This window comes from Cnephaeus nilssonii (assembly GCF_951640355.1).
Source record: "Cnephaeus nilssonii genome assembly, chromosome: 13".
Classification (NCBI taxonomy): Eukaryota; Metazoa; Chordata; class Mammalia; order Chiroptera; family Vespertilionidae; genus Cnephaeus; species Cnephaeus nilssonii.
Window position 1 is genome coordinate 53,973,718 of NC_137084.1, and position 14,896 is coordinate 53,988,613.

Genomic DNA, 14,896 nt, shown 5'->3' on the forward strand with positions numbered 1-14,896 from the left:
TACAGCCAGAGGTTTATTTGGCAGACATAACCACATGCATCAATATGTCAATGCTCAAAGCATTCTCTCCCTTGAACTTACCTGACCAAAGACATCTGATCAAAAGGCAAAAATGAAAATTTTTAAGTAGTTCAGTTTATCAGTAAGCCTAGAAGGTGACCAGAAGTACTAAGGTAAGTCTTTTTGGAAATTAAGTTATAACAGGAATAAACTGTATTACATTCTATTAAATCAGCAAATATAATAACCTGCATATACTTTTATTAGCAAAAAAATGATGATACTGATGATAAAGAAAAAAAAATGAAAATGTACCTCAGACCAGAATAACATAAAAATTTTGTGGAAGCTGCATTTTATTTGAAAATCCACCCATTTTTGCTAACATACATTTTAATATTGTAAACAAAAATAGAATCTGCAAAGACAATGCAACAAGTATGCTTAAACTCATGTACAGAATTGCTTTCCTACAACAAACTTTCCTTCTTAAGGCCCCTCTCAACCCAAATGTTAAGATGTATTTACACAAAGCACCGATCAACAGTGCCGTTTGTTAACTAAACTCTTGGCTAGACAACAACTTTAAAGATATTATTTCCCCTTATTTAAAAGGTACATGATCATAACATGGCATGAGCCAAATAAAAGGTTCAAGGATTTTGTCCCCTTCCCTCCCCCCATAACACCTCCTAGAGTTTTACTGAAAAGAAGGAAAGTCTTGAAGTGAAAGCAATTCCTCACATTCATTTTGGAAAGGCCCTAATGTCAAATGGAAAATAATGACATGCCAAGCACAAAGCAGTAAAGATCCTTCCCGATGCACTAATGCTGAATTTAATGTAGTGCTTTTCCTAGTCAGTGAACTGTTCCCTTGCAAAATCCTAGGCACAGAGTTGACTATAAGAATTAATGCATTTATAATGCTTTCCTAAATCCCATAGAGACTGAAAATTCTTAAGTGATTCAGACCTATGGACTTGCCATAAAATATTTAGTGCTCTGTATGTCAGCTGAAAAGCATTCTGAATCAGATTCATTCTTGTGGATAAAAATCAAACATACTGTGTACATCCATACTCATTTTCATAAGGAGTTTTGATACAATATTAATGTTACGTAAATTGATAATCATAAATAAATACAAATACTTAAGGAATGTCTACTGCAAACTGAATATATAATTTTTTTAAAAAAGAAAAATTAACTTTAATTACTGTTTTTGTCAGGATTGGAGAAAAGAAAGATACTGCATAATTGAGAGTTATGATTTTGATCCCCCCAGAGTCCTGTTGCATTACAGTAAAGGACACAGCTCTTCCCTCCGGCAGCTTTTCCAAATACAAATTTTGCACTTTCCAAATAAGGGCTTTTCTTGGTAGGTTACTGATTATGGGTATTAATAGAAGTTGAAAGAACTGAAGGGTTAGTCACCAGAAAGACAGATCTTAGTCTGAAATCATGGCAATTCTTGGCTTTATAAACTGTATTAATACATTCTCCTATAGACTAGTCCCAATTTCCTTCATGGGCCTCCACTGTGTTACTGTAGCATTCTAATGGAAGAAGAGAGTTTAAGAGACAGCAGTTTGGATTTTGCTGCAAGTAAATATTTGCTGCTTGAGCACTTGTCTTTTTGAAATAGTTCCATTCTCTTCCATCTAGTTACATAAACTGTATCTGGAAAAAAAAAAGCGTGTAAGTTATTAATTCATTGCACTGTAGGATGTCTTCTCACAAATAAAACTGCTTTGTGACTTTTACCATTCAACTGGCTCAGAAGTGTTCATAGCATGCTTATCACAAACCTCGATTATAAAACAAAGTATTATCAGTTTATCATGTGGCAGAACTCAATATTTGAAGCATAATTATAAATATCTTTCTAATTACTAAAAACCAAGGGGTAGAAGAAGGCAAATGAACAATTTTCTCATAAGTTCAGAAAATCTCTCCATGAACACAAATATTCCATGTAAAATATTTTTTAGAAAAGCAAAATTTGAAACATTATTTCCAAATGATATCATAAAATTAGAGATAGTTAAGGGGGATAGTAATATTATGCTTACTAAATCATTTCTTTACAATATAAATAAAAATCCGAAAGATCTACAAGGAAATACTTTTCAATTGGGTGTCATTGTTCACTCAGACCCTTCACTCATGATATCCATTAAGCTGCTCATCCAGAGAAGTAGAAGTACAAGTAAACTATTATCAAATCAGAAGAGTACAAACTTAAGATCTAGAAGGTATATCTGCACTGTGGGCCACAGCAGCAAGAACAAATTACACAGTCTTCTAGCAAAAACAGGTAGTATGGATCAAATGCACAAGCCTTCTATCAAAAAAGGCCCCAAGGATTCACTTGCCCTTAACAAAAGTAAATAAATAATCCTATATAATAAAGAGCTAATATGCTAATTAGACCAGACGGCGGAATGACCTTTCGGAACGACCAGTGGGAGGGGCCGTGGGGCCGAGCCCCTTGTACGAATTTTGTGCATTGGGCCTCTAGTACTAATATAAGCTGTTGTGTGTGTTTTTTGGGGGGAGATGAGGGGGGGGGTGTTACTATTTTTAGATGAAAAGGCATACATAAAAATATAGCCCTTTAAAGAAACAGTTAAAATGAATCTTTCACACTAACCCTGGCCATTATGTTAAACCAACGATGCTCCCCATCAAGCTCTGAGCCGGTGTGTAAAAACAGTGTTGTTTGTTCTCTGTGATTCTATTCAACTGACTAAAACACCCAGTTTTTAAGGGTGGTATTTGTTCTCATCACCTGATGTGAGCCAGTGGATGCTTACATATAAACATGAGAAATGGTCTTTTGATTTCCTATCTCCTAATCATATTAAGGATATTTTCCAAAAGTTATTTGTCCCTTCTGTCCTATCTTGATCTATTTTTACTCTTCACCTAAAAAATAGAGGAAGAGGAGGAAGAGAGGGAACCTAGAGTCCTTTAAAGAACTAAGGAGAAGAGTGAATGGAGCTTCATGTTGGATAAATTTTTTAAGTACTTAAGTCCCCATCTCCCCCAACAAGCAGCAATACCTAAAGTGATTTATAAGAAATCCTCCAAAGAGAGCTCTGCAAAAGGGTCCTTTCCTGAAGCTCTGTGAGGACTGTGACTGGAGGGGCTGGATGCTGCCGACAGCTGGGGGGAAGAAGACAGAGAGAGGGAAAGAAAAAAAGAGCTCAGAATGACAGAACATGAAAGCAGAAAATGTAATGAAAGAAGTGGTTTTTGTTTTGTCAACTTTAAATATAAAGGCAGCCTTTGTAGAAAATGAAATTCAAACAAAAATTTCAGTCACATGTCAAGCTAAAGGGCATCCAATGGCATGTGTCTTTCAGAAAACAAATTTTGTTTCTGAAATTCCAAAGGAAGAAAGTCTTTTACCCAAAAAGGTCAATATAAGCTGACCCACGGTTAAGGTTTTTATGCTATACTAGAGGCCCGGTGCACGACATTCGTGTACTGGGGAGTGGAGGGGGGGGTGATCCCTCAGCCCGGCCTACATCCTCTCACAGTCCAGGACCCCTCGGGGGATGTTTGACTGCCAGCTTAGGCCTGTTCCCCGCTGGCAGTTGGACATCCCCCAAGGGGTCCTTAGTGCTGCCTCGGAGATGGGAGAGGTTCCCGCCACTGCAGCTACGCTTGCCAGCCGTGAGCCTGGCTTCTGGCTGAGAGGCAATCCTGCTGTGGGAGTGCACTGACCACCAGGGGGCAGCTCCTGCATTGAACGTCTGCCCCCTGGTGGTCAGTGCGTGTCATAACCGGTCCTTCCGCCGTTCGGTCAATTTGCTTATCACCCTTTTATTATATAGGATGTGCATCGGAGAGGGGAAGAAGTACATAATTGTGTTGTTGTTGTTTATAAATGAGGGAAGATGGCTTCCTGTGTCCAGTCTGTCTGTCAAAAGCTGTGCAAACTCTGACCTAGTCCAGATCCAACATATCAAGCTACAATAGTCTTTCTTTCCTTCTTCGCAGGACATGCAAAGTCCTGTCCTCAGTGCTCACACTATTTGCACATAGAGTTGGATCCTGCCTGATACCTAGACAGGGTGGAGCTGATGTGTACACTCTGGGAATGGAAAGTGATCTTAGAGGTCACCTAGTCTAACTGCCCAGAATTCAGGAAATTAAAGATTTTTTTATTCTGCTTCCTGCTTAAATATGTTTGGTTGATTCTTGGAATTTTCTTCTATCATTTAATTTGAATATATGGTAAGGCAAGTAGACTGTTGAACTCAATAACATCAGCTTAGCTATTCCCTCAAAGAAAGATAGTTCCTGAAGAGCCAAGATGTTCATTTTCATACATGAATCTTCTTCACTGAGCCTACATTTAGAGTATTCAAACCAGACATGAGCCATTTTAGTTCAGAACAAACTTGTAACTTTTCCCCTCCCCCTGCACGAGATTGCAGAGTCATGTAAGTACAGAGCAATTATAAAATGAGCTGTCCTTTTTATGGGAGTTCAATTGCGTATTAAATCAAAGTTGATTAAATGAAAAGTTTCAATTCATACTTCAACACTCAAATCCTTTAAAGGATTTCATGATCCCAAATCTGTCTTTATTGGCTCAAAGTGATCTCATTTCTACCTTTTCTTCTTCTTCTTTTTTTTTTTTAAAGAAAAACACTATAGAGAATAAATAGCCAATGAGTTTCAGCAAACACTATATCACAAGTATATGCAATGTGCTGTTTTGGATGCCAAGATAAATTGGTAGGCTTAGAAAACACTGTCAGTTTTATCAGTGGTTGAGTCATTTTCCTAATTCATACTTTGTTCTCAGAAATAAATGTTCAAAAACAATGGAAAAGATGATGGAATTACACAAGCAGCTACAGATGGGAGGACACGGAAGCATGTCTGGGTTTGGGGATTCAAATATCATTCACACAGAGACAGATTAAGGTACAACTTAATTAGGAAGATGTCTCCTACGTCCCCTTTAGACCAGCCATAACTAATCAGAGACTGGTGATCATCAGTCACTGAACTGGAGGGAGTCTAAGATTTACTGGATTTTTCTCCAAAACAAATTTTCTCTTTTAAAATAAAAACAGAAACCCTGCTTATTGCAGTTAGATAGCATTCAAAGTCACAAGTCTCCTATGACAGCCCCACGCTAACGTGTCTTCTTAAACCACATGTTTTCATGAGAGCAGCAGTCCGAAGACCTGATAAAGCCCCTGAAGAATATGATCAAAGGGAACACTTTTATTCATCTCAATGTATGAGCATACAGGTAGAGAGAATTCCTAGATGCTTACAAATAATGATGAAGAGGATCAATTTTCCTTGGGAGAAAACGTGCTAATTTCTAACTATACTTGTACTATTTCTTAAATTGGTAAAATAATTAGACGTACGTCTCACACCTATAAATATGTAGCTAAATTAAAACATGAGAAAATAAAACTTAATATTCCTACAGTAAGTTTCATATCATCAATACCCATCTGAAGCAGGCGAGGCTGTGGCCCAGACTGATTAGGCTGACTGCAGAGAGCATCAAGGACAGAGCCATGCAGCAACCCTGGACCATCTGGTACCACTCGTTCCGGCACATGTACCAAAGCATAGGCACACCATGCATGGGTGAGAAAGCAGTCAGCTCAGAGAGTAAATGAGAAAAGAAGAAAAGGAAATGCTGCAAGGAAAGTGGGAAGAACAAAGAACATAAAGGGTCAAACAAGGATCCTGGTGGATAAGAAGAAGCAGGATTTAAAGAGCCTGAGAAAGTGCCTAATCCTGGCTCTTTTATAAAATGGGATTTAGAATATCTACACCCAACACACTTTAACCATTTTATGGTATCTTGAGAATGAAATACACATCAAGAAACCAGCACATTGCTTTCTTAAATATTAGTTCAACCTTCCCAACCACCTTCAACCAAATGCTCATCTATCTATATATATAAAAGCCTAATATGCAAATCATCCCTATGGGAGTTCGACCAGGAGACCGATCGCTCGCTATGACATGCGCTGACCACCAGGGGGTGGCGTGGAATGAAGGGAGGTCCCGGCAAGCAGCCTGAAGGCCCAGATCGGCCCTGATCACCAGCCAGGCCTAGGGACCCTACCCATGCACAAATTTCGTGCACCGGGCCTCTAGTTTTACTATAAGCAGCCCAGCTCAACTGCCATAGAGGCTGTGCTGCTCTTGCACTGTGTTCTCAACACTCTGTGTTTCTTTGATAAGGGTTCTTATTCTACCATCAACCAGTCACTGTGCTTCCACATTATCATCACATTTAGGCTTCTCAGATGGAGGAAATAGATTTTACCTCTTGTTCAGCAACAAGCAGTGACTTTTACAGTAAGCAATCTATAACATGTTTAAAAAAAAGTTTTTTTTGCGAAAATAAGCTCTGTATAAATATAGTCTCCAAAGTGGGATATTAGAAGAAAATATTAGAATTCCTGTTTTTACCCTTTTAAAATTTCTATTTTTTTAACATGTTTTTAATGTATACTATATACATATACTGAGGGTACATGTTTAAAGAATATTTTCATGATACTGCTGTGCAATCAAAACATTTAGAAATAATGGCTCTACTGCACTAGCCACTTTGGCTCAGTGGATAGAGCGTCGGCATGCAGACTGAAAGGTCTGGGGTTCAATTCTGGTCTAGGGCACGTACCTTGGTTGCAAGCTCGACCCCCAGCCCTAGTCAGGGTGCATGTGGGAGGCAACCAATCGATGTGTCTCTTTCACATCAATGTTTCTTTCTCTGTCTCTCCCCCTCCCTTCCACTCTCTCTAAAAACCAATGGAAAAATATCCTTGGTGAGGATTAGCAAAAATAAAAAGAAATAATGGCTTTACTTAATAGGATTCTGCAGAGACATTAGCTGTAAAACTGAGTCATGGAATAGTAGGTTGTTTTCTGATAAAGTTTAGAACATGGCCAGGCCACTGGTGGTGCATCTGAATGCACTTGCATAGGGATATACACTGAATGGCCAGATTATTATGATCTCTGAACACATAATAATCTGGCCACTCAGTGTATATCCTATATAATAAAAGGCTAATATGCAAATTGTCCCCTCGACCAGGAGTTGGACCAGCAGGCAGGCCGGCCAACTGCCCATGTCCCCTCCCCCTGGCCAGGCCGGCCGGACCTCACCCATGCACAAATTCATGCACTGGGCCTCTAATACATATATCTACACTAATAAAAGAGAAAAATGCTAATTCACCGTACCTCTGCTATGCCCACAGCCAATCAGGAGTGATATGCAAATTAACCCAGCAAAGATGGCAGGTAAATTTGCATACGCAGGCGGTGCAGGCAGCGCCCTATGCCGCCGGCGGGATCCAAGCCGCCTGCATGGGTCCAAGCTGCCCGCCGCCCCGCCACCTGCCCGGGTCCAAGCTGTGATCGCGATGCCTGTCCAGGTCCAAGCTGCCCCGTGATCACGGGGCGAAGAGCCCAGGCTGAGCCACCCCGTGATCACGGGGCGAACAGGTCAGGCTGAGCCGCCCCGCGATCACGGGGCGAAGAGCCCAGGCCGAGCCGCCCTGCAATCACGGGGCGAAGAGCCCAGGCCAAGCTGACCTGCGATCACGGGGCGAAGAGCCCAGGCCAAGCTGACCTGCGATCATGGGGCAAACAGGCCAGGCCCAGCCACCCTGCGATCATGGGGCGGAGAGGCCAGGCAGAGCCTGGCCAAGCTGCCTGCAATCCCAGGCGAAGAAGCCAATCCGCTGACCAACCTGCGCTAGGGACCTGTTCGGGCGAGTGGTGCAGAGTACAGGGCCTCTAGCCTGCAGCCATGGGAAGTCTCCCTCTCCCCAGAGTTATGAGCACCAGCCCAGGTCTACCCAGCGGCCTGGTCCTGACTGTGGGGGTGAGTTCCTGCAGGCTGGGGTTTGATCCCCACACATTAGCAGTAGGAGACCAGTGCCTTTGTTATTGCTGTGTGTCTGGGTTTTAATTGGACAAATGCCCGGCGGTCCCGGTTGCCAGTTTAGCAAAATCTTTTAGGAGGAGAATTGTCTGGGTTTCTTCAAATTCCCTCAGCCCCTACCCACCCCTCTGTGAAGGCAAAGAACAAGTGAGACCCTTAAATAAAAATCAGAGGTCTCCAGCAACGGTGGGCCTCTCTCATCACAGTCATTTGGACTGGATGGCATTTGAGTATTTATCTAGGCACCATGACAGAGAAACACAAGCTCAAGTCATGATCTCTGCCCTTAAAATATTCGCAATCTTATTAGAGCGAGTGGATGATAAAAGCGCAGTAATAACATCAGAATGTAAGGCAACAATACAGAGAGGAACAGAGGCAATTGCTAGGATGATTTTCCAATAATTAGGACAAAGAGTATGTGCTATGAATTAAATAAAAAAAAATATGTGTGGAAGTAGCTGCTTCATGAGTATGGCATCCCTTCTATTTTAAAGGAAGCTGAGTTCCACATGAACTGTGTACTATGCTAGGATATCTGAGGCACAGGACAAGGGAGGCCCTAAGTGTATGATTCTTTGATATTTGAGTCATTCTTTATTGTTCAATGTAATTTATTTCTGTACGCCTCAGTTTTGTAATAATTAAATTACTAGAATAATACATCTTGCTATAAAATATTACTAGAAGATCAAATGATCAGGTGACTGATAGGTATTATAGAAATATTCAGATAGAGAGATCTACAGGCTTGATTACAAGTGAGGCTTACTATCACAACCCAAATTTATTGCTTAAAAAAAAAGCAGGGAGCCAACTAGAAACTGAACCAAATATAAGCCCTTGAAGGGCAAATGTAAATTGGATAAGCTTTGCTATTACAAGAGCAAGAAGAAAAAATTCAAATGCAAGAATGAAAACCACATTGCATCCACTCTAAGTAGCTGTTAAAGAAAAAGAATGGTATACTATGAAAATACTTAATACAGATTGTAAAGACATTTGTTCAAAGAGGATTTCCTAGAGTAGGTGATAGTTCAGTTAATTTTTTTAGATGTGAAGAGGTTAGCTAGATAAGAAAAATGTGTAGGGGTCCCGAATTGCAGAGGGTGCAGGCAGGGCTGAGGGGAACCCCCCCACCCCGTGCACGAATTTCGTGAACCGGGCCTCTAGTATATATATACACACACACTGAGTGGCTAGATTATTATGCGTTCAGAGATCATAATAATCTGGCCACTCAGTGTAAATATACAGTGCAGTGTTCCAATATATTATACTAAAGTTAGTGCTATTCCTCACCTGTCTCTGTGAAGTGTGGCTAAAAGACAGGTTTTTCTCTACTGTGTAAGGTCGAGGGCCTGCCCTATAGGTTGGATTCTAGTGCCTGTTAGCCACTCCTGAGTTTGTGTTCAACATAACCCCATCTTGTGCTTCTGCCCATCAGTAACATCACAAAGTTATGCCAACATTACTCCCGTCACTCTCAAAGCACAAATCATCTTGTCTCAGGAGGCACTGGACAGTGACCTAGGAGCATTTCTCTTTGAAGGTCTGTTGTATCCAAACCTCTCTACAATTGAAGACTGCTGCTAAAGTCTACAATAACTTAAAACTGTTAACACAGAGGAATACGCTATTCCGAAATGGCATCTTAAGTCACCTCATTAGAATTACGGCAACCTAAACTGACAAAAAAGTTAAAAAGTTAAACCAAATTGGAGAGAAACAGATAACAAGATTTCTTAAACTCATTGGAGAAAATATTAACTGAACTATGCTAAAAATAAGCATCATCTTCCATATATCAGAAGTACTTCTAAGGGTAAAAGAAATCCTTTTAAAAGTTCCATTTGATGGATGGGAACCAGAAAACTGGCTCAGCTTATTTGAATAGTGTTCACTACTGATTCATATTAAATTTCAACTTCTTATTCCTCAAAAGCCAAAGAAAATGAAAAGCTATGGTTTATCTTAACTGGTACTACATACAATGAGACAAAATAATGTTTTTGAAAACTTTTTTTCTATTGATTTCAGAGAGGAAGGGAGAGGAAGAGAGAGAGAGATAGAAACATCAATGATGAGAATCATTGATCGGCTGCCTCCTGCATGCCCCCTACTGGGGATAGAGCCCACAACCCAGACTTGTGCCCTGACCAGGAATGGAATGGAACCACGACCTTCTTCCTGGTTCATAAGTTGATGCTCAACCACTGAACCACACTGGCCAGGCCAAAATAATTATTTAAATGCACCTACAGCGCACCACTTATTTGCTATTTATTAGGAACATAGCACTTTAGTTTGGTTTATAAAAAAAAACATCCAAACTGTGTTTCATATATGAGCTTGAGGCTACCTGCTTTCACCTGATTTATATATTGGGCTTCCACTAAAAATGTCAAAGGAGATAGTTCCTTGGTCTTAGACATTTTCGAAAAAGGTTTTATCTCTCCCCCACAAACAGGCAGTGTCTAAGCTATATTAAGTTGGAGAAAATAAATTTTTAATTATAATAAAACTAGAGGCCTGGTGCATGAAATTCGTGCACGGGGGGTGGGGTGGTGGTGGCGGCGGATGTGTCTCTCAGCCCAGCCTGCACCCTCTCCAATCTGGGATCCCTCTCACAATCCAGGACTGCTGGCTCCCAACTGCTCGCCTGCCTGCCTTCCTGATTGCCCCTAACCGCTTCTGCCTGCCAGCCGGTTCACCCCCTAACTGCTCCCCTGCCGGCCCGATTGCACCTAATTGCCCTCCCCTGCCGGCCTGGTTGCCTCCAACTGCCCTCCCCTGCAGGCCTGGTCGCTGCCAACTGCCCTCCCCTGCAGGCCTGGGTCCCCCGCAACTGTCCTCCCCTACTGGTCTGGGTCCCCCCCAACTGCCCTCCCCTGCCCGCCCAGTCACCCCTAACTGCCCTCCCCTGCAGGCCTGATTGCCCCCAACTGCCCTCCCTTGCAGGCCTGGTCCCTCCCAACTCCCCTCTCTGCTGGCCTGATGGCCCACAACTGCCCTCCCCTGCCAGCCATCTTGTGTCCACATGTGGGCAGCCATCTTTGACCACATGGAGGTGGCCATCTTGTGTGTTGGAGTGATGGTCAATTTGCATATTACCTCTTTATTATATAGGAGGATAAAGCTTGGTACTTCAGGGTGATACCACTTCTACAAATATTGAGTCAATTCAGGTGCTCTACTTCTAGAGAGTGATGTGTCTGGCCTGGTCTGGTGGCTCAGTTGGTTGGAGCATCATCCCATACACCAAAAAGATCGTAGGTTCAATTCATAGTTAGGGCACATAGCTAGAGTTTGTGGGTTTGATTCCCATGTGGGATGAGTACGGGAATTGATATTTCTCTCTCACATAGATTGTTTCTCTTTTTGTCTTTCTGTCTGTCTCCCTTCCCTTCTCTCTAAAATCAATCAACAATTAAAAAAAACAAAACCTACGTCTGGTTCCTGTGCAATGTCCACAGTCCTCAGCCCACGTGAATGATTCAGGCCCTAATGTAGCCCATGCTCAGCTGGGCCACGTTGTCCCCACGGACCACTTACCCTATCTATGTGTTTATCTGATGTCATCAAATAATAATGAGTCATAATTAAGGTTTCAAAACAACGAATTATGAATTATTTATAATCAAAACAATTTGTAATTCACGGAAAGAAATGTAAACTGTATTTTAATAAGTTAGAATTTGGAAATAGGGACAACTCAGTGAATAGGGATAATTTCTGAAAATAGGGCAACCTTATAGAATTTGTCTAAAAATAAAAAACTCCTTATAATAAATTTTAAAAAGACAACAAACCTCAATGTTCCTAAGTCTATAACAAATATTTTCATTTGATCCTTATAGCAAACCTATAAAGTATATAAGGTAAAAATCACCATTTTATGAAGAAACTGAGGTTCATCCAAGTTACATAAGCCACTTGCCCTGAAACACTAAATTAATTAGGAGCTGGGTTAAGACTGTGTTGAACTGTGCTGAAGTGCTTCTTAACCTTTGGGTGCCTATGAATGTGACTATTTGGAAATATGGTCTTTGCAGTTGTAATCAAGTTAAGATGAGGTCGTTAGGTGGTCCTTAATCCAATGACTGGTGTCATCATTTATAAAAGGGGGAAGTGCCCTGAAAGACAGAGACACAGAGGATGCCATGTGACAGAGGAAGAGGTTGAAGTGTTGCAGCTATAAACCAAGGAATAAGTGGGGCTACCAAAAGCTGGAAGAGAAAAGAAAGGATCCTCCTTGGAGAGCATGGCCCTTGTTTTTGGACTTCTAACCTCCCAGAACTTGAAAGAATAAATTTTTATTGTTTTAGGCCGTTGAGTTTGTGGTACACTTTGTTACAGCATCCCTAGGACACTAATAACAGATCCAAATGCAGATCTGCTGATTCCAAGGTTGGTGCTTTGTTTCCTCTCAAAAATCTGCAATCCCAATTAATTTCAACTCAGCCAGAATTTATGGCTGTATTTAACATACTGGAAAAACTTCTAAAAAGAGACTTCTCTACTAAATGTTACACAGTCAATATAGCCCTGTGCTTTCTACACACAAAATGCTCTACATGGTCATAATGTTCATCATGAAGATTTTGTAGAACTTCACAGTCACCCAAGATTTTACAAATACGTTCTGGTTTTTTAGCTTTTAGAAAAAACATCCTCAGCAAAACTACCATTAAAATAGTCTTATTCTAACAGGTTGTCTTATTAACTATAGTGATCACTAAATGGGACTCCTCAAATTTTAGCTTTGACTAACTGTGGTGTACATTGGGGACTCCAGAACCATTCTCAGCTATGACACTAAATTCCAATCCTAAAGTAAATTCCCTCATGTTATCTTCTACTAGGTAAGGCTGAATGAGCACAACACACTGCTGACAGAGCAAAAGGCCTTCACAGAAATACAGCTGGGCACTGCCAACACCCACAATTAACACACCAAGAAGTGGGGGGAAAACCTCACAAAACTAGCCTGAAAGCAAAGACAGCCATTAGTTCTTACACACAAGAAAGTCATTAGAAAGGCCATGTTTGTAAGACTCAAATTATTCCAATATCTAAAGCCAACAACAGTACCCCTATTTAGAAGGGTAAAAAGTGAGTACAACAAACCATTGTTTCCTTTTAGACACTTAACTGATGTCAGACTTACTTAAAATTGGCTATTACAAACAAAAACAGAACCGCCATTTTGTATCTTTAGCCTTATCTTCCATAAACAAAACTGGCAATCTCCCATTAAAAAACACCCAATACCAATCAAGAAACATATAAAACTTTTAATGTGCTTATTTAAAAAATTAAATGACCAAATCTAACACTCTATGGTTTTCACACTGCTTTTGGAAAATAGACTGGTGAGGAATCACTGTGAGTTTCTCATACAAGTAAGGGATAAGAATATAACCAGCACAACAACCCTACCCTGCAAGGATCTTCAACATCTATACTGCCTTATAAGCATTCCTCTTAAACATGTTACTTCACATCACAGTGACTTTCAAAAGAAACTAAAACTAAGCACCAGGAAGAGAAGGTGTAAGAATCCCCATTCTCTGCAAGTTAATAAACAGACCCACTAGTAATCTGCAACTGCCAATCAAAAAGTGAGCAAAACTGTGAGGAAGCAAAAAGGGGAAAAAAGCTTTAACTACAGAGATCTAGTATTTTCCATGTAGTCAAACACCTAGGAAGATTCACTAATGTACTTTTTCTTTTTAAAAAGCACAATGTTAGGCATGAAATAGAAGAACTTAATACCCTTCTTTAAGCAACTAGCTGTTACAAAAAAATATATGAAAAATAAAGAATAAGCCAGCATAAAAAATGGGGACAAAAGGGCTGAGTGTATAGAAAGGCATAATTTCAATAATACAGTGTTGTCTATTAAATTAAAGTTATAATAAAAACAACTTCCCAAAGAACAGAACAAACTTTCTCACTAGCAAGCACTAACACAGCACTTAAGAGTAACCTAGATAATAATGTAGATCACAAAGTACAATGTTTGGAATGCTCACTAAATAAATAGCAAGAAGATCAACATATCTGGGAGGGCTAAAGTACTCTAAAAAATATTAATTTGATTTTAAGAGTAAGTAAGGAAGAAAACAGGAGCTGTAAGTTATTCCCTAGGAGAGGAATGGCTTCTAAAACATTTCAAGAAACAAGAAAAGATTTTTGGCAATAGCTATAGAAGTGGGATTTGATTAAAAGATATTACTTTGATGTGATTTCATTTTATATGCAAACTACCACTTATTTTATAATGTACAAAGAGATGTCCTCTGCCCTCAAAGAATTTTGAATCTAATTGCAAAAATAGAGCAAAATGAGAAAAACTAAAAAGTAATTCATTAAGAAAAAATTATGTTGGTTCTAGCTAGCACTGAATGGACAAAATTAATCCAAGGAACTGGCTAAAAATCATTAATAACTAATATATGAGAAAATCTCACCTACTTTAAAGACAGTTTAATTTTAAAATTATTAAAAATATTTAATCATGAAATTAAAGGTGTCTTCATTCCTCAGGTGACAGTCATCTAACATTTTAGCTTACAGTAGCTATTAGCCAATAAGTTAAAGCAATTTTGAAGACTGCTATATTTTCAATGGTTATAAGTGAATGAAAACAGTAAGTTATACGATGGAAAAGTTGTTTTTCAATCAGATCTACTTGTTTGACAAATAATATTCAAAACCTCTTATGAGTCGGGTACCGTTCTAGGAACCAGGGACACAGAACTAAACAAGCCACATAGAAGCCTGCCTCTAAAAGGCTTACAATCTAGTATCAGGGTTTCTTGCTAGATTGGATGGATGGATGGATGTGCAGACAGACAGACAGACAGACAGACAGACAGATATCAGGTAGTAGTAAGTTCTATAAAGAAAAATAATGCAGAATAAGGAAAAGAA

The 14,896-nt window shown here is 40.0% G+C and overlaps 1 protein-coding gene across 13 annotated transcripts in view; it reads right to left on the bottom strand.

Annotated features, from left to right (window-relative positions):
- Positions 1-241: 241 nt before the first annotated feature.
- The window catches only part of PICALM (phosphatidylinositol binding clathrin assembly protein), a 112,991-nt gene continuing 98,336 nt past the window's right edge, over positions 242-14,896 (bottom strand). For 12 of the 13 annotated variants that reach the window (XM_079789389.1, XM_079789388.1, XM_079789385.1 and 9 more), the window contains one exon: positions 1,691-3,168. In XM_079789389.1, coding sequence (XP_079645515.1) covers positions 3,076-3,168 — 93 coding nt within the window. In that variant the 3' untranslated portion in view covers positions 1,691-3,075. The other variant, XM_079789390.1, reaches the window with a different exon arrangement.